Below are 20,714 nucleotides of genomic sequence, written 5' to 3'. Positions count from 1 at the left end.
AGCTTCTAATAATAAGTTATCTCTTTCTTTTGATTAATAATTTGCGGCTACATGAACTATAGAAAGCAAAAAAATTGTAATCGTTGCGGGGTGGAGTTTTGCTTGGCTTATTTACTAAATTTAAGCTGTTTATTCCTGTTTTAACAGTGGAACACTTGCTCAAATACCACAATGGATGATCAAGGAAGGAAAGTAATTGTTTGCGACAACGGCACCGGTGTAAGTTCTTACATATTTAAGTTACAAAATAATTTACTTGATAAGCGTATGATTCATAGTTTTGATCATTATTATTTACCCAATATCCTGATGTTTCAGTTTGTTAAATGCGGCTATGCTGGCAGCAACTTTCCTGCTCATATCTTCCCGTCGATGGTGGGCAGGCCTATCATCAGAGCGGAGAACAAAATAGGAGATATTGATGTCAAGGTACGACTATTTTCATTAGAGTTATTGTGCCATTATTAGGCATCTGACCAGGGATAGCTGATAAATGTTAGCAAAATTCTCTGCATTGCATTCAGTGATATAGAATAGACATTAATGCAGTCAAGTGTGTATATCTCAAGGATTCTTTGGGCCTATATGACTCATTTTCTCCCTATATTCTTAGTATGGTTGTGACAAACACTAAGAATAGAACTAGTTCAAGGAATAGCCAGTCAAATTTGTAACGGTGTGCCTGATTTCATAATGAAAAATCTATTGATATAAGTTTTTAATACACTCAAACTGGCTCCTCTTAATACTCCCCATTCCCATGGCTACTGAAAATTATTATCAGAATTGACAAAAGAATGGTTGCTTGGCCATACCTTACCATTTTTGTGTTTTTCGCACTTCTGGGCAAAAGCCTCCTTATGTTTGGTCCAACAATCGCAATCCTCCACAACTTCGGACCATTACCATATACACAATAATATGACAACCTTTTCTAATTTTGAACTGGAGCTTCGGCTGACTGTGGGAATGACTAAGGAATGAGTGGTGATGGTGATAAATACTTCACTAATATCATACTGTGGGTAATCAATCTCCTTGCAAGCATCGGTAAGAGCTGATGTGCTTGACCTCTGTGGTGGAGTATGATGGTACTGAGGTTCGATGGTATGATGGTTCTCATGATACTGAATCTTCAGTGGTAGGCAATTAGGTTTTAACTTGAACTTTGCTATATTCACTAGCTATGTGGACAAAGATTCAGGCAAAAATGTACTGCCAGGATTGGCTATGTTAGCCACATAAGGGCACCAAACAAAGCCTGAGTAACCATCACCAGTCAATGATGATATCATCATTAGACCAACAATAAATGTTACTTATTTACCTAATAATATAAAGAGCGGTGGTAGCTCAGTCAGGTAAGCGCCCGCTTCTCACGCCAGAGATGCGGGTTCGATCCCGGCGCTGACATGTTCCAATGAGTTCTTTTAACTTAAGTACAATGTATACCATCGCTCTTACGGTGAAGGAAAACATCGTGAGGAAACCTGCATATCTAGATCTAGCACATCTAGATATGTGAACCCACCAACCCGCAGTGGACCAGCGTGGTGTGGAAATGGTCCAAGCTTAGGAAGGCAGTTTAGACCTTGGGGATATGCACAAAGGTTCCATTCGAGAGAGCCAGGTGCAGGTACTTACACCCCCACAGAGAATAGAATAGAATAGAATACCTAATATAAGTAAGTTCCAACTTGTTTGTATAGATATTATTATGTACTTGTTTTTCTTTATTAAATAAAATCTAATATAATACTATTTGCAGGACATATGTATCGGTGTAAGTCTTTAAGAATGAAATCTTAGCATGGATTTCAATCCTCAACATAATTAATTAACCCTCACTAGATTGACACATCTAACATTGTGCATGGCATTTTACAGGATGAATTTTGAAACTTTAATTAAATAGTTACAATCTGAATCACACAAATTGAAATACACCTTCAAAATTACTAGTATTTTAAATAATATCGACGGTGGAAAGGCAGAATGTTTTATCCGCCACTTTTGGCGAATATGAGTTATATACATCGTTGGAATCGCTTGATTTTTCTCTTTCGAATGGTGCGGGTCTCGTTTCGATCTGAGCACTTTTTTGGCGCTTAAGACATCGGTGATTTTGGAAATCTTAATACTTTTTTCTTGTATTAAGAGCCACTTTTTTAGCCATTTGTATATTCAAACATACATGATCAATAATAAAGTTATATAAAACATTTTACCCTTACTAAAACATTAAAACACTGTGACTTAATCCATTTTGAATGAATGTGAATTTGTATCATTAGTTACTTAAGCGACCTACCTGATTGCGAAATAAAACATAATGGATATAAAACTAAATGCCTTCTTGTCAAATATAACATAAAAGCACTTAATATATTTTACGTAATTGTAATTTAAGCCTCACTGACACTTAAACCATTTTACCGGTCAGTCTTACTCGCGGTGTTTGGCGGTTAATACAACTTTACCTAAATCTGTTCAATGGTACAATTGGCACTTAAGCGGTTTTTTGCGGTTTGTATATAATTGATATAAGTGATATGAAACAATTCAAAAGAATCGCTATGAAGCGGTTTATGGTGTTTAAGCTGTTATATTATTATTATATCCAGAAGGATATTGCGTGAAAACGCGAATATATAAATAGGACCGGTTGGAAAGGTGTCGCTTCAGTACCCCGCCGGGACGTTCATTGGGGAGGACTTGCGTCTATGCGACAGTTGGTACCGCGTGCGCAGCGTAATTACGTAGGTACAAACTCAGATTCGTTCGCCAGTATAAAACTATAAATATTTTTTATTATATCACCAGATAACTACATTAAATTATAATATCTATTATATTACGGTTCTAAATAATAGTGTTGCTATAATTAATATTTATTGAGTTATTAATAAAAATATGCACTTGGATCCTTTCTCCTAAATTGCTGTTTCTATGCAAGTAGGGAATTTTAACGTTTCTCTAAAAGGATCATCACGGCCCATTATGTCCCCACTGCTGGGGCACGGGTCTCCTTCCAATGAAGGAATGGTTTAGGCCTAGTCTATTACGCTGGCCTAGCGCGGGTTGGTGGGCCCCAAGCAATCTTGTGCTGAGAGAGTTGTCGGGTAAGTGGGCAACCCAACTGTCAGACGTTTTCAAGCCGCCCGAAGGCCTCTGACTAGCCTTAGCGACCTGCCGTTTTTATTAATCATAATAATTACGATTATTCATCAAGATACAAGATGCTCCTGGTATATTTGCATCTGCATTCAACTCCTCAGGTGGTGGTTAGGATCATTAAAAACTTCGGCAATGTGGCCATACCATCTTGAAGGTCAATCTTAAATAGTAACAAGGAGATATCCTGGGTTTTGTTGCAATGTTCTTCAAGATGCTTTGTATAGAACCTTCATGTTTTCTATGGCAGCCGATGGTTGTGATCTCATTTCTGGACATAGAGTCACCCCTAGCAGCGTTTGTCCTTTTATAAATTTAGTTTTTATTAAGTTCACAAAGAAAATACTCGTAGGCAAGTGCTTCTTTAGAATGGTCGTCTAGTACGACGTTAAGTCTTCCTTGATGGTTGATCATATCCCATGTTTCTTTAGACATACCATTCATTCTTTAAGTGTTCCTTGTGCCTTATTATTTCTTAGCAAATTTTTAAAAACACGTCTTTGATGCCAGACCTTTGATCTTTGAATGAGACCTTGTCCAGACTTAGTAGATGGTATTTGCTGTCGATCTGGATACTAAGTTATCTTCTAACTTGTGGGTCCTGCAGCTTATTTACACGACACTTTTGGCAGATCTTGTGGCCTGCTCCTAAACTCCCACTATCTTCAAGCAGATTTTTCCATCGACTAAGTGGTGATCACTATTGACATCAGCAACCCTCTTATTCCTAACATCCAGAAGTGTCTCAATTTTCGAATAAATGTCGGTCGATTTGGTTCTCGGTCCGGCTGTCGGGTGAGCCCTAACTCACATTGTGATAGCCCTTTGGGGTTAGGCACCACTAAACATTAGCCATTAACAATCCTAAAGCATCGTCGCTTGCTTATCAAATCTAGCATATCACCTAAGAAAACTGTGCACCGAATCAGAGTTGCACAGAGAGCTATGGAGCGATCCATGTTAAGCATTTTGCTTACAGACCGTATCCCCAGCGTGGTAATTCCCCAAAAAGTCTTCGACGTCGGTATGCAGGTCACTGAACTGAAATGGGAGTCGGCAGGACACTTGGCTCGAAGGCAGGATGGAAGGTGGACAAAGGCGGTGACAGAATGGTGGCATAGAGATGGACGAAGAAATGTCGGTTGGATTATGATTATTAACTGATGAATAAGTAAACCTGATCACTTGGATCTCAATCTCAAAGTGATTTCGCGGTGAACAATATGTTAATAAAGTTTATAATAACATAATGCTTCGAGAAAAGGATGGTACGGCCGTGCCCCCAGATATTATGAAATTTTTGTTTTCAATCTAACTGACCCTTCTTACCTTTTATAGCTTCCCTGGACTTCCACAAATGTTTCTAGACCAAAATCGGTTCAACCGTTCTCGAGTTCTGAGGTCCAATTATAAGTTCATTTATTCGTTAAGTCATTCATCTTAGATATAAATTGCCTTAGTTTGGCGGTTAATTCATTCTTATGGAATGTTGAAAGTAACATAAATTATTATAAAACATTATGCTGGTGTGATGGTTAAATCTTCTTGGTCTTTAAATTGTTTTTACTTGTATTTTATTAAAATGTTAATGTCGTTTAAGCCAATTTTACCTGACTGAGATTTCAGATACCTATGTCTTATGTCCCTTATTACAGTAAATAGAATATATACATTCATTTTATATACAGAATTACATAGAAAACTATTTCAATTTTACGTATTTTAATTTTCAAAGCCATAGCCAGAATAATTACAGAGATATGATTTTTTTTCGAAAATTTCAAACTTTAAATCGCTCTGGTGAACATTTTAAGTCATGGCGCTTCAAACATTCTGCCTTTCCACCGTCGATATGATGATTTCATGTTTATCAGGCATTTCATCCTGACATTGTAAAGGTAACATGATAATCTCACAACCTCTAAGCCTTTATACATTGTATATTATACACTAGCACATTTTCACATTAGACAACTAAATAAGCAAAGAAATAAAAAGGATTTGTTACTAATGAGATTCCATAGCTTGTATTGTATGAGCTTTAGTTTATAATTTTGAATATTTAGATGTTTTGGACATCCATTTTGCAAGTAGACACAGGTATACTGCTGATCATCTAAATGTATCTAAAGGCTTTCCAACTATATAATTTGTAATATATTGCAATATATTCTAATAATATCTTTATTATTAGAATATATTGCTAGGCTAAGTTCTGCTTAGTATTTTGTATTCGTTTTAACACAAGTTTTACTAAAAACATAACACAGGTTGTGCCTAAAATATTATTTTTGTGCAATTTTATTGTTTTTATCTCCTGTTTTGTTTGTTTTCTGTTCCGAAATTCAAACGTGACAAAGTACTAATATAGCTGCTTCAAATGTTTTCAGGATTTGATGGTAGGAGATGAGGCATCACAACTGCGGTCCATGCTCGAAGTCAGCTATCCTATGGAGAATGGAGTAAGTATTATTTTTCATCTAAATTCCTTCTAACAAAACATGAAGTCAAGAGTTTTTTGTCTAAATCTAAAATGGCTTGAGCCAATTATCGTCTACTAATTGATAATAGGCCACTCTGAATGAGCCTGACTGGTGACCACATGACTTTTCTATGTATTCTAAGTACTTGTCTGAGATCATCTGTACAGCAGGCTGGAAGGCTATGTTTGTGATCTTCACTCGATAAAAAGTGCTCTTTTGTTGCCAATAGCCATAATGCATTTTTTTTATATAGGTAATCCTCAATTTCCTATCTCATTGACAATTCTGAACCGACAGGATATACAGGACAAATTTTATTGACAAAAAAAAACAAATATAGCAATTAAGGAGTCTGCATACTACACCGTATCATATCATGACCGTGCTATGAACGTATTGGCTCCGGCAAAATATTCTCGGCGGCAATTATCGGGTTCCGGTCGGTCACAGAACGGTCTAGTTGGCATAGTATCATGCTTTTCTATACAAAGAATATTTTTTGCCCGGTTATCTTATGATACGTTGTAGTGGGCAGAAAGCTTTAAACATTACCACCTTTCCACTAACATGTTTCCCCACCACTGGTGATGTGGCATGTGTTTAATATTATTATTATGTTGTGTCGTTACCGTCTCGGGACCATGGGGTCCCGGGCATTTGGGAGGCGTGCATGGGGCTAAGCCAACATGTAGAGGCCCGTTTGACAACATTAATCTTTATGAAATGTGACGTCTTTCATTATTATTATTAATAATAATACGCCATTTCTTTGCCCCCCAGGTGGTCCGCAACTGGGAGGACATGTGCCACGTGTGGGACTACACGTTCGGGCCGAGCAAGATGGACATCGACCCGAAGGACACCAAGATCCTGCTCACAGAGCCGCCCATGAACCCTACTAAGAACAGGGAGAAGATGATTGAGGTGCGTTCACCATACTAATGTTGTGTTAAGTAAATAAATAACTTATATCTATCTAATATATTCTATTCTCTGCGGGGGTGTAAATACCTGCACCTGGCTCTCTCGAGTGGAACCTTTGTGCGTTTCCCCAAGGTCTAAACTGCCTTCCTAAGCTTGGGGGCCGTCCATTAATCACGTGAGGCTCAAAGAGGGAGGAGGGGGTACGGAAAACGTCACCAAATATCACCAGGGGGGAGGGGGGCTCAAAAAATGAGAAAAACGACCCCACGTGATTAATGGACGGCCCCTTGGACCATTTCCCACCACGCTTCCTTGCTTATTATTATACCACATACTCTTACAGTGAAGGAAAGCATCGTGAAGAAACCTGCAAATCTAGATTCTAAATTGGTAACCTAAGTGTATTGTACTCATTAAAAAAACGGCGATACGGCTCGCGACCTATCCCGTGATTACAAATGTACAGCGAAAAGCGGATGGCTCGCATGCCAGTCACCTCTGAACACGACCTCTTCGGGAATTACAGTAGTAAGCATAATAATATGCATGTAACTATCCACCGTATCACCTAAGAGATGGCTCAGGAGTTTCTTGCCTCCGTTCTTCTCCTAAGACAAAAGAACCCCTTTTTCGAACGGGGAGTAGTTTGTAGTAAAATAACGTTTATCAGGAAATGTTTAACGATTAATAGAATTTCGTATATAAATTATTTTTGTTTGTATGTGGTGTATTTGTGTAGTTCTAAAAAAAGGTCTTTCTATCTTTATTTGACTTTGACTTTAACGGTGACTATTGCTCTAATCCGTAGGTGATGTTCGAGAAGTACGGGTTCGACAGCGCGTACATCGCGATCCAGGCGGTGCTCACGCTGTACGCGCAGGGACTCATCTCCGGGGTCGTGGTGGACTCAGGTACACTCAGCTAAATAACTAAAACTACTAAGGGCCTTACCACAAAAACATAGACAGTATTTAACATATGTTAAGCGCTGTCAACGCCTAAAAATCTGTCAAATTTAGTTTTAAATACTTGTTAAACAATGTTTAAAGTTTTTTGTGGTAGTACACTAAGTAACTAAAAAACGTGATCCGACTTCAGGGGGGCATTTAAGCTTACGAATAAGGAAGTTTTGGAGCGCTACTGGGCTTACCTCGACTGGGTATCTCTATCTTGTTACACTAAACGTACTGATTGCACGATAGCTCTCAAGTACTTACTTACACTCACGAGCAATTCCTAACCTGAAGCCGCATCACGTTTTATTTACACTTATTGATAGATAATTAGTATCGGTAACGTAACGTCGCAATCTAATAAATCAAGGCATTTGGCTGACATTAATTTTATGTTACCTATGAACTGTAATAGCCAATCTATAACATAATCAATCTAATACAAAACTAGGTATAATTACCATTTGTAACCCAAACCTTCTTGGCCAGTAAATCATGGATTCACCTTTGGCTTACCACACCACTTTAGAAACACCTTGTGTTTATTTTCTCCTTCCCCTATTTCCAGGCGACGGCGTGACGCACATCTGCCCCGTGTACGAGGAGTTCGCTCTGCCACATCTCACCAGGAGACTGGACATCGCCGGCCGCGACATCACGCGGTACCTGATCAAGGTAATAATATACATACATAATTATATGATCACGACTGTAATCACCGAGGGGGTCAGCGGTGACTCGCAAGCGAAGCACCCTTTACGCTGTAAATTTGTACTGGGGTGATAGCTCGCGGATGCAGGTTTCCTCAAGCTTTTTTCTTGTTTTCCTTTACCGTAAGAGCGATGGTATCTAAAAATAGTTCAGGATGACCACGTAAGTCACCGCCTTTTGGCTTACAAAACAACTTAAGCCACACATGTCACTAAACGACCGGTTTACCTCCCCATTTACTAAAAGTAAATGGTTGTATTATTATCATTCCCACAGCCTTATTCTCTCCGCAAATATAACTAATAAACCTACTGCTAATAATAAATAACAACACACCTACACTCAACAATAGGTCGCACAATAAACAATCTTCTCACACCTACACTCAAGACAGGACGCACACTAAACAAAAACCACCCTCATTCCCACTGCAATAACCTCTAACCTCACTCCACAGCTACTCCTCCTCGAAGGCTACGCGTTCAACCACTCGGCCGACTTCGACCCAATTCTTACGATGATAGAAAAACCTCCTTATTCCTACAGCTATAAGCACCAAACTCCCTTTCTCTCACCAGCTACTCTCAGCCAACTTCACTAAACTGACGATGAAGGAGAATCGACCATATCCTCATAGTAATAAGCTCTAAATTCACCCCACAGCTGCTTCTCCTCCGAGGCTACGCGTTCAACCACTCGGCGGACTTCGAGACAGTCCGCATGATGAAGGAGAAGCTCTGCTACATCGGGTACAACATCGAGCAGGAGCAGAAACTGGCGTGGGAGACCACCGTGCTCGTTGAGCCTTATGTCGTGAGTTATATTGGTGTATTTTTATATAAGCAGAAGCAAAAGAAGGGAAGAAGCATGGAGAAGGAAAGCTTTGCTCGGCTTTTGCATCGGCAAAAAAATGCGAATAAATACAGGGTGTCCCAAAAGTCAACGTCATCCCTTAAAGGGCTGATAGGTCAGCTCATGAGAGGCCAGAATATCACAATATGACCTTAGTAAAAACTCGATAATTTTCGAGATATTGACACTTTTATAAATTTGCTGAAAATCGACACCTTGGATCAGTTTTTTGCGTGCCGCCGGTACAAAAATCCATATTGTTATAATTTGTTTAGTGTTGCATCACCCTGTATAGCCCTGCTATTGACCGCAGTCAAAAAAAATATCGAGTAATACTGTATGTTTAAAAAAAACACGGTTTTCAAAGTCATAAAAGGTAATCGTATTTTTTTATAAACAACCTTGACTCTACATACTGTAAAAAAAATATACCACGCAAACCTGGCACCTTATTTGAAAAGATTGCTCATTTACGATACGCAGAGTGATTTAAATATCAAAACGGTACGCGCTTGCAAAAGGAAGCATGATGATACTGATGATGCAAATGAATGGCGTGATTTCATGAAAACCATGCAAAGTATGTTCTCATCACTTTCCACCGATATGGACCTTCGTCTTAATGCACTACACGAAAGCTTGAAGGTTGTTACCAATCAGAATACCGAAATTACAAAAAGTATTGAATTTATGTCGAACCAACATGATGAACTATTAAAACGTATTGAGGCTTTGGAACTCGAAAAACGCGAGGATAAAAAAGCTCTACAGTTACTGGAAGACAAACTAGAGTTCTATGAACGAAAATCACGTTCTACTTGCATTGAAATACGAAATATACCTGATTTGCACGTTGACAAGGCATACAAAAGAAACGAATCGAAAAATGAGCTTTGTGAAGTTGTAAAAAGCTTGTCAAGCTCATTAAACATTAAAATTGAAAAGTCGGATGTAAATGATATATATAGAACATCTGCTAAAAAAGATTCAATGCGACCAATCGTAGTTGATTTTTGCAGCGCCATCAAAAAGGAAGATGTGATTAAGGCAGTAAAAGATAAGGCAGTGAAAGCGATATAGAGAAGTTGAAAAAGTGCAAATGACTATTTTGTTATTTAAGCTCTCCTCTTATTATAGCATTTATATATGCTTTCAGTATTCATCTTCACTTCCTAGCATATAAAACATCTTTATTTGTAATAATGTACAACATTTATAAAACTGTAACACACACACACACAAACAAAACCTTTCAACCATCCACACTTAAAGTTCATAACTACACAATCTTTCGCTTACACAAAACAGATATAAAAATTTACGCGTTACGATGCAACAACTACACAAAAAATATATTGGGAGAAATTTCTTTAAATAATTACAACAGATCATTTAGAGCTATTAAATAAAATTCGATACTCATAATAACATAATGAATGAATCTTGACGAGATTTTGACTTGTAAGTCGTTAATTTCTGATACAGAAAATTGTTGTAATCTGATACCTTCGTCAAGTAACATTTTAAAATTTATAACACAAAATATTCGTAGCGTTGGTTGCAACTTGGCAGGATTTCTTGCTCTTCTACACGAAGTTAAGCGCGAATTTGATATCGTTATCTTGACTGAGTGCTGGTTGTCCTGTAACCCGATTTTGCCGTCTATAGAAGGTTACAAATCAATATCGAATAAAATAATTATGAACCAGAATGATGGAGTTGCTGTTTACTATAGAGAAAATCTTAGTATATCCATTCATGAACCACAATTTACTGATGGAAACTGTTTAATTATTAACGTTGATAACGTAACAGCTATTATTGCTATTTACCGCTCTCCATCCTTTAAAAATACGGATAACTTTATTAATTCGTTGAGCAACATAATACAAAGTTTATCGACATTTCAAAATATAATTATAACAGGTGACTTAAATATTGACAACACACATGGGAGAAATGTCAGGTGCGACTGGACAGACTCCCGCCCACGTGCAAAAACTGCTCAGCGTCAGCCAATGGGGAGAGGATCGACCTGTCGCACAACGCGTTCAGTAGTGAGTGTCCCGAAAGAACAAAATGGGATGCTATAGCACGGTCGCGAATCTCTTACTGCTAAAGGCTCCACACAGATGCATAAATCATCCCCCCAAAGTTCGGACCAATACAACAACAATTTAAAAATGATCCAGGCAAATCTTCACAGGTCCAAACTGGCAACCACGGAACTATACCAGGTGGCGAAGGCGACGAATGTTTCAATAGCCCTTGTTCAAGAACCTTACGTGGGTAAACATGGCTATATGAAACAACAACCAGGAACACGCCTTATCCAGTGTACCCTTAACCGACAAAAACCAGTAAAGGCAGCCATCATCGTCTTCGGTGACCAGCTGGAGGTAATCCACGACCCACAGTTGGTCACGGAAACCGAGGCAGCAGCCATGGTGATCGGGGGGGGCACAAAACTGGGCCTGGTATCAGTCTACTTTGAGGGGGATCAGGAAATAGATCCGTATATTCAGAGGACAAAGACATTCTGTGGCAAATTGAACACGCGGAACCTTATTGTAGCAGGCGACGTTAATGCATGGAGTCACTGGTGGGGTAGCGTCTCGGAAAATGACAGAGGAGCGGCATACAGCTCATTCCTAACAGAAATGGACCTCCATATTCTCAACACAGGAGACACACCAACCTTCGAAACCTACAGAAATGGAAAAATCTGCAAAAGCAGGGTAGATGTTACCGCCTGCAGTACGTCCCTTCTGGGTAAGATCGAGGAGTGGAAAGTCGACGCAAATCTCATAACTTCAGACCACAATGCTATCACTTTCGCAATGCGCACGGGAAAGGCACTAGAACATCTCAAGCCAATCACAACGCGTATCTATAACACCAGAAAGGCGAACTGGTCGAAATTTGCGTCAAAACTGAAACTGCTCCTAGTTGAGAAAAACATTACAATTTCATCTGTTAAAGAGTGTGATAACCCAGAAGATCTTGAAAAGATGATCTCAGCGTATACTGAAGCCATCCATGCAGCCTGCGAAAAAACCATCCCAACCGCAGGAAAATGGAACGGGGAACTCAAGCCCCCATGGTGGTCAAAGTCGCTTGAAGATCTAAAAAAAGATGTTCTGAGGAAAAAAAGGAGAATAAGGAATGCTGCTGCTTCCAGAATGCCTCACGTCATAGAAGAGTATCAAAAAGCCAAAGTAGAGTACTCCGAGCAAGCCGAGAAAGCCCAAACACAAAGTTGGAAGGAGTTCTGTACGACTCAGGAAAAAGAAAGCATGTGGGACAAAATCTACAGGGTCATAAAGAAAACCTCCGGCAAGCAGGAAGACATGCTTCTAAGAGACCCTGCGGGCAACACGTTATCCCCCCAAGAGTCGGCGGAACTCCTAGCCAAGACATTCTACCCAGATGACTCCGTAAGCACCGACCAACTATTCCATGCGGAACTGAGAGAAAAAACAAAGAACATACCTCAGGATCTTAAAGATGACGATCCACCATTTACTGCCGCAGAAATAGACCTCGTGCTACAAGCAATGAACGCAAAAAAAGCCCCCGGATCCGATGGCTTCACTGCCGATATCTGTGGCGCAGCCATTCAGTGCGATAGGGAGGTGTTCATGGCGATAGCCAATAAGTGCTTATCGTTTAAACATTTCCCATCCCAATGGAAAACGGCCCACGTGGTTATCTTGCGGAAAGCTGGCAAAGAGGACTATACACACCCAAAATCCTACAGACCAATAGGGTTACTCTCAGTTCTCGGAAAAATTGTTGAAAAACTAATGGTCAGTCGCCTCCAGTGGCATATCTTCCCGACGCTTAACATAAAACAGTACGGCTTCATGCCTCAGAGAGGAACCGAGGACGCCCTCTATGACCTCGTAGAACACCTAAGAGAGGGAATAAACAGTAAAAACATCGTCATTCTCATCTCCCTGGACATAGAGGGTGCTTTCGACAACGCATGGTGGCCCGCTTTAAAAGATCAACTGACAAAGAAAAGGTGCCCACGAAATCTGTACGAGATGGTATGCTCTTATCTCAGTGACCGAAAAATCAAGGTCAATTACGCTCGTGCAGCATGTGAGAAGGGAACCACTAAAGGATGTGTCCAAGGCTCCATAGGAGGACCGACGTTCTGGAACATCATACTCGACTCACTGCTACACAAACTAGAGGCTGAGGGAGTGTATTGCCAAGCTTTCGCAGATGATGTGGCCCTTGTCTTCACAGGTCAAGCAGTAAACACCCTAGAGGAGTCAGCGAACAAAGTACTAAATGGAATAGTGGAATGGGGAACTCAGAACAAACTCAACTTCGCACCGCATAAGACCAACGCGATGCTACTAACAAAGAAGATGAAGTACGATCTACCCCAACTATCCATGACTGGCACAAAAATTAATCTCGTAGAGGAAATAAAACTGCTGGGCCTCATCATAGACCGCAGGTTAACTTTTAAAGCTCATATTACCGCTCAGTGTAAAAAGGCAGCGGATATTTACAAACAGCTAGCGCGAGCGGCGAAAGTAACCTGGGGACTTAACGGTGAAATTGTGAGGACAATATACATCGCAGTAGTGGAGCCTATCATGACATACGCCGCAAGCGTCTGGTCGGAAGCCGTTGAACTGGAAATGAACAAAAAACAACTGTTCTCGCTGCAAAGAGGTTTCGCGCAGAAAATATGCAAAGCCTACCGAACAGTGTCGCTCACATCTGCACTGGCACTATCGGGATTGCTGCCTCTCGATCTCAGAATACAGGAGGCAGCAAATCTGTACAAATCCAAAAAACTTTTGTCAACCGACTACCTCCCGCCAGGCAAAGAGCTCGAACGGAAAGTAGGGTACCTGGACTTACCACATCCGTCCACACTTACCTCTACCAACTACGAGTTCTTTGAAAACACCAACCCGTTGCATACCGGTTCCCAAATCTTCACGGATGGAAGCAAGATAGAGGGAAAAGTCGGCGCCGCCCTAAGTTGGTGGGAGGATGGAAAAGAAAAACTGTCCGAGACTTTTGGTCTCCACCCGTCGTGCACGGTCTTCCAATCGGAACTTTATGCCCTTCACAGGGCAACAAGACTGGTGAGCTCTAGTACGGATAACAAAGTGAACATCTTGAGCGACTCGAGATCATCACTCTGTAAGGGATGGCTTAGGCGAGACAAGTGAAACACGCGACTGTCCAGTAAATACTCATTTATTTAATAATAAGTTGAGACTTATATTAACTCTGTACCCTACGTCACTACCTGAGTACATATCATCCCTACATCCCCATCGGAGGGAAAAAACAAAACATAATGATTACATATTGTTGTTTTGTTGTATAGCAATACAAATTATAAAATGTAGATTAATGCGATTACATAATCGGTTACATAATTCTGAAGATTAAATGAATAACATATAAAAGGTATACATGTAGGTACAACATTACACGAGTACATATTATTTAAATAAACACATGTTATTAAATTGATATAGAATAACTACACTTAATTACTAGGAAGGTAAGTAATACAATTTCGTTCTGTTTTTGTGAACAATTTCTGGTTTACCATTTTTTAATATCTCAACATTCGGTGACATATCTCTAATAACTTTATAAGGACCTAAATAGATATTCTGTAATTTATTACCTGTCTCGTTCTTTACTAAAATTAAGTCGTTTGGTTTATATTTTATTGGATTTTTGTTAGAATCATATTTCTCTTTTCTTGCTAATTTACTGTTAATTAAATTTTTTCTAGCCTCGCTTTGTACCGTTTGTAACCTGAACTTTAACTCTAGAGGATATGAGTCAACATTGTACAGAGGTTCAACTGTGCCATTAGTTAAATTAGATGGCAAACTGCACTTTTTACCAAACACCAACTCGAATGGAGTAAATTTTGTTTCAAAATGTACTGAAGTATTATATGAAAAGCACCAATAAGGAAGCCACGTGCTCCATGCTTCCGGTCTGTTGTCAGTTTGTATGCGTAGATAATTTCCTAAACCTTTGTGTGTATTTTCTAACGCACCAATGCTTTGATGATGATAGGCAGTAGAGTTTAATTTTTCTATTTTTAAAAGTTTACATACCTCCGTAAATGTTGCTGACATAAATTCGGCCCCTCTGTCGGTTCCGATGGAAATTGGCACCCCGTACTTTAGTAGGAAATTAGTAACAAAACACCTTGCAATCTCCGTCGAACTCTTAGTAATCAAGGGAAAAGCTTCCACATATTTTGTTAATTCACATTGTATGGTTAGTATATATGAATATCCATGGCACTCTTTATCGATAGGACCAACTACATCTAAATAAACTTTTTCGAATGCTGTGTTTGCAGTTGTTGTAATCTCCATAGGCTCTTTTACATAGTGATTCGAATATTTTTGTTTTTGACATTTGTCACACCTTTTTATGAAATTTTTAATATCATTTTCCATTCCTGTCCAAAAGTAATATTTTCTTATATTATGTAACATTTTCCTTATGCCTGCGTGGCCACTCGTAGGCAGTAGGTGAAAGTCATTAAGAATTACCCTTTTATCATCTTTATCTTGTATTCTCATAATATCTTTTAATATACAAAGTCGTGGTCCGGACCATTTTTTCATACTTTTTATTTCGCGCATTAATTTTTCAACAAATATTTTATTTTCATTATTTCGTAAAAAATATATTTCTTTAATATTCAACTCATCACAAAAATTACTTAGCTCTCTCACAAAAGCGCTTGGCGTCGGTTGTGATCGAGAAGCTAGTTTTATATATATCATATTTTTACTTGAATCATAACATAAATAATTGCTCTCTTTATCTATATTTTTTCTTAATCTCAATTCTCGCAAGTAAGTATTATCAATAAATCGAAGCTCTACCGAATCCTGCGGTTTATTACACATTTCTACAACTTTCGGTTGATCAGACCGGCAGTCGGTAGGAATAGTAATATCCCGAGAATCCTGAGTCACTTTCCTGCATTGCGCACGCGTCATCACATTCATAACTTGCTCATTCAACTCTTTTAACTCTTGTGAACTCACACATATCCTGGATAATGCGTCTGCAGCCGCATTATCTGATCCTTTCACATATACTACCTCGAAATCGTACTCCTCCAAAGTAAGGCGAAACTTGGTCAACCTACTTGAAGGGTCCTTCATACCAAATAAATATACTAGTGGCTTATGATCCGTAAAAATTTTAAACCTTCGCCCGTATAAATATGGCCTAAAATGTTTCACAGCCCATACAATGGCCAGCAATTCCTTTTCAATAATTGGGTAATTTTTTTCCGCTTTATTTAGTCCTCTACTAGCGAAAGCTACCGGCCTGTTATCTTTATTCGATAATATCGCTCCGAGAGCGTAATTTGATGCGTCAGTCTGTAGTAAGAACTCATTGTCTTGCGATAAGTCGGGATATTGAAGAATAGGGTGACCAATTATTTTTTCTTTTAACGTTTCGAAAGACTTTTGACAGTTATCATCCCACTCGAATACGGCATTTTTCTTACACATTTTATTTAAGTGATATGCTATTTCCGCGAAATTAGGAATAAATTTTCGATAATAGTTGACGAACGCCACAAATCTCTTGACTTCATCCGTGTTTTTAGGAATTGGGTAGTTTTTTACAACTGTAATTTTATCAGGATCTGGTAAAATTCCATCAGCTGATACAACATGGCCTAAATAAAGTATCTCCTTTTTTAGAAAAGTACATTTTGATGGGTTTAATTTAAGGTTCACTTTTCGCAGTCTTTCAAAAATTGCCTGTAAATTTTTATTATGGTGTTCTAAATTTTTCCCGAAACAAATTAAATCGTCCAAATATATTAGACATTTTTCGTAAGAAAGACCAGACATAGCTATAGACATCATTCTGGAAAATGAACTGGGACTTGTCTTAAGACCCATGGGCATCCTAGTCATTTGATACTGCCCAGAGTCGAATGCGGTGTACTTACGACTGTTTGGATCTAGCTCAACATTATAATAACTTTGATATAGGTCTAAATGAGAAAAGTATATACTTCCGGATAAAGAATCGAGTATTTCTACAATATTCGGAAGCGGAAATTTATCGTCTTTTATGCAGTTGTTCAATTTTCGGTAATCTATCACCAATCTCCATTTCTTTTCACCATTGATGTCGGTTTTTTTAGGAACCAAAAGTACCGGACTTGACCACTCACTCTGACTGGGTTCAATAATCCCTTGTTTCAGCATTTCATCAATTTGTTTTTGTTTTTCAGCTTTTTGTGAATATGGTAATCTATACGGCTTAGAATAAACGGTATCAGTGCCCGGTTTCAAGTGAATAGTATGTTTATAAATTGGAGTCGTAGTTAATGTATCGCCATTTAAAAAAAATACGTCCGAATATTTTGCACATAAATTTTCTATGGAGGCTTGTTCCTCTTTATTTAGGTAATTTAATTTTAATGATGAAAATAATTGTTTTACGCGATTTGCATCAATTTTATTTTCATTAAGAATACAAATGTCGTAATCACAAGCCTTTTGTATACGCGGTTTAATTTCATTTAAGGTCAAGTTATTTTCAGTCGTGTTTAAAATTTGGATCGGTATTTGACCGTCAATTGGGGCAACTAGAGAACTAGCAATAAACACCCCTTCCTGAATCTCACTTGCACAAACCAAGCATTCTTCTTTCATATCAATTTTAAGGAAATGTATAGATTCTGACCTCGCTGGAATATTAAAGTTATTTTGAGTTGAAGAATCATTATTCATTATAAGTGGAATGTTGAATATAGTTGAATTATTTTGAAATGAGATGTATTTATCTTTGAAATTTAAAACAGCCTTATACTTATTCAGAAAGTCTTGTCCTATTATGCCGTCAGCCTTACAAGGCAGTGTCTCAAATACATAAAACACATGCGTCAAAACTTGATCATCGATACGCAGCGGTAAGTAAATATATCCCATAGCCTGGACTTTGCCACCTACACCATTTATGACGATGCTACCTTTATGGATTGGAAGATTATGTTCTCTGACATGTTTATATTTTATTGCCGATATGGAGGCGCCTGTATCTAACAGCCAAGTATAAACATAGTTTTGGTTAGTAGATAAATTTATATGACAGTTGTCGTTGCACACATATATATGGTGATTAGTCACGAAAAAACTGGTTTTCTGGAATGCATTTGGTATTGTTGTCTGACTCTAAGACATGAATCTGCTCCGGGCGGCGTCCCCTGTTAAAGTAATTATTAGAATTACCTGTGTATCTGCCTCTCCGGGGTCGCATGTAACCTCGTCCCGACGGTTGTCCTCGCCATCCTCTGCCAGATGAGGTATTAGCATAGCCACGACCTCGACTGGAGTACGCACCTCTTTGTTGATAACTCGACGACGAGAATGGAGCACCCCTTTGGTTACGGAATGTCCTGGCTCTGAAATTACGGTTATTATTATTTCTCTGTATGGTAAAAAGTTCAGTTGCCTGTGTCGATGGACCATCCTCATCAACTGCCGCTTGTATGGCATCTTTTAAAGATGTGTAGTTTCTAGCAGTAATAACAGTACCTAACCTGCGACTACGCAAACCTTCTGCAAATTGTTTTATCGCTTGACGTTCGTTCAATGGCTTTAAAACATCAAAGCTGTTTGAGTTGTTTTCTGATTGAGAAATTGTTAGGTCAACAAACATTTCGGATAGTTTTTTACCGAACTCATCAATACTTAAATCATTTTGTTTCAAAGTCATCATTTGTTTTTGAATAGCACTTGCGGACTTCTTAGGAAGTAGCCTTTCTTTCATATCTTTCAGTAAATCGGATACAGTATCATAATTCTGTTCCAATTTCAGCTTCGCACTTTGGGAAAGTCGGCTTTTTAGTATAAAAGCAATTAAATTATTTGTCGATTCTTTTTTCAAAACAGAATTATAATATTCTACCCCGTCTATTAACTGTTTTGTGTTAGAAAGTTCGTCTGTCATAACAGGTAATAAATTCAGAGCTACCTTTAAATCAAAATCCATTTTTCCACTTGTTTCGTTTTCTTTTTTACACAATAATATAATTTCTTTATATATTTTTTCAAATTTATCAGTATCCCTATATATATTTCTTAAGGTTTCCTCATCACTTACTACATTTAAGGCACAACTTATTTCATGTAACAAAGCTTCAAACTCTGATTTTAATACATTTGCCTCAGCTAATTTTTTTTCTAAAATTTCTCCTCTCCTTCTAGTTGATCCTATCTTTACTAAATATGTTTTAACTTTTAATAATTCTTCTATGAACTGTTTAATACCTTCCATAACATAATAATACAAAGTAATAAAAATACCTTACCCTTAACAGTTACAATGATACATAGTATTGAGTAATATGATACGCGACGATAATAATTGTCCCGATAGATTATAATTTGAACGCACTTGGTACTCACTGCACTTTAGAGGCCATAATTTTAATCACTTTTTCTCACTATATCACTGTTTTACGAAGTGCTGCCGCTTGTAGTCGTCATCATCACCAGCGCCCATGCCAGTGCCCGAAGTGGTTCGCCGCAGTCTCATGCTCTGCGCCGCCGCACGCCGCTCTATCTTCTTGTTACAGCTTATATTGATATATCGGCCCAGAAAAAACAATATCACAACAGCCAGCATCAACAGCAGCAGGAACATATACCAGTTCATGTGATTCAAGTGACCGAGAATATTATTTGATTCTTGGTTCAAAGAATTTTTCAGCCCAACTTGTGTCATGAAGTTATTATTTTCCTGGCGCGGAGGGGGCACGGAATTACACATTTTAGTAATTTTTACACAACACCAACAGTTTTAGAGGTCCTTGCGCGCGCGACACGACGATATAATATATTATGCGATGCATTTTGTCACACTTATTTTGCACGCGATACCCGAAACGCTGCCAAACATGGCAGGGTCGCCATGTAAGGGATGGCTTAGGCGAGACAAGTGAAACACGCGACTGTCCAGTAAATACTCATTTATTTAATAATAAGTTGAGACTTATATTAACTCTGTACCCTACGTCACTACCTGAGTACATATCATCCCTACAACTCGATCTGCTCCGAAATCCGAAACTGAGCCACCCCCTGGCAAGAAGCATAAAGGAAAACATTGCGAGGGTCGTGTGCGAGGGCAGGGAGATAAAAATGTTCTGGCTGAGGGCACACATTGGAACTGCCGGGAACGAAAGAGCCGATGAGCTCGCCAAAACGGCAGCTCTACAAAGCACCTCCCACGACTATGACAAAGTCCCCCTGTCCTATGTCAGGAAAAAGATCAGAGAGGAATCGGTCCGGAAATGGCAAGACCGATATGCGACATCCAGTACAGGAGCAGTCACGCGCAAATTCTTACCGGATGTCAACCAAGCTTACCGGATTACGCGAAGTGCCAAACTGACCCCTGCTCACGTACAAATGCTGACTGGACATGGGGGGATGGGAGAGTATTTGTACAGATTTAAACTCAAAGAAAGCCCAGAATGTGAATGCGACCCCAACATCATTGAATCGGTCTGGCATATAATTCTCGACTGCCCCCGTTTCCTTGCTGCAAGACAAGATCT

General features: G+C 38.9%; 1 protein-coding gene across 2 annotated transcripts in view; it reads left to right on the top strand.

Annotated features, from left to right (window-relative positions):
• The first annotated feature begins 51 nt into the window (after positions 1-51).
• LOC105381864 (actin-related protein 2) overlaps positions 52-20,714 on the top strand; it is a 55,554-nt gene continuing 34,891 nt past the window's right edge. Inside the window, exons 1-8 of one of the 2 annotated variants that reach the window (XM_048626158.1) lie at positions 52-219; positions 319-429; positions 1,769-1,783; positions 5,565-5,636; positions 6,438-6,581; positions 7,390-7,492; positions 8,103-8,209; positions 8,909-9,058. In XM_048626158.1, coding sequence (XP_048482115.1) covers positions 172-219; positions 319-429; positions 1,769-1,783; positions 5,565-5,636; positions 6,438-6,581; positions 7,390-7,492; positions 8,103-8,209; positions 8,909-9,058 — 750 coding nt within the window. In that variant the 5' untranslated portion in view covers positions 52-171. The remainder of the gene's footprint in view (positions 220-318; positions 430-1,768; positions 1,784-5,564; positions 5,637-6,437; positions 6,582-7,389; positions 7,493-8,102; positions 8,210-8,908; positions 9,059-20,714) is intronic. The other variant, XM_048626159.1, reaches the window with a different exon arrangement.

Source organism: Plutella xylostella, chromosome 16 (assembly GCF_932276165.1).
Source record: "Plutella xylostella chromosome 16, ilPluXylo3.1, whole genome shotgun sequence".
In the NCBI taxonomy this organism is placed as follows: domain Eukaryota; kingdom Metazoa; phylum Arthropoda; class Insecta; order Lepidoptera; family Plutellidae; genus Plutella; species Plutella xylostella.
Note: the sequence above shows the minus strand (reverse complement) of the source record. Positions and strands in the feature narration are given on the sequence as shown.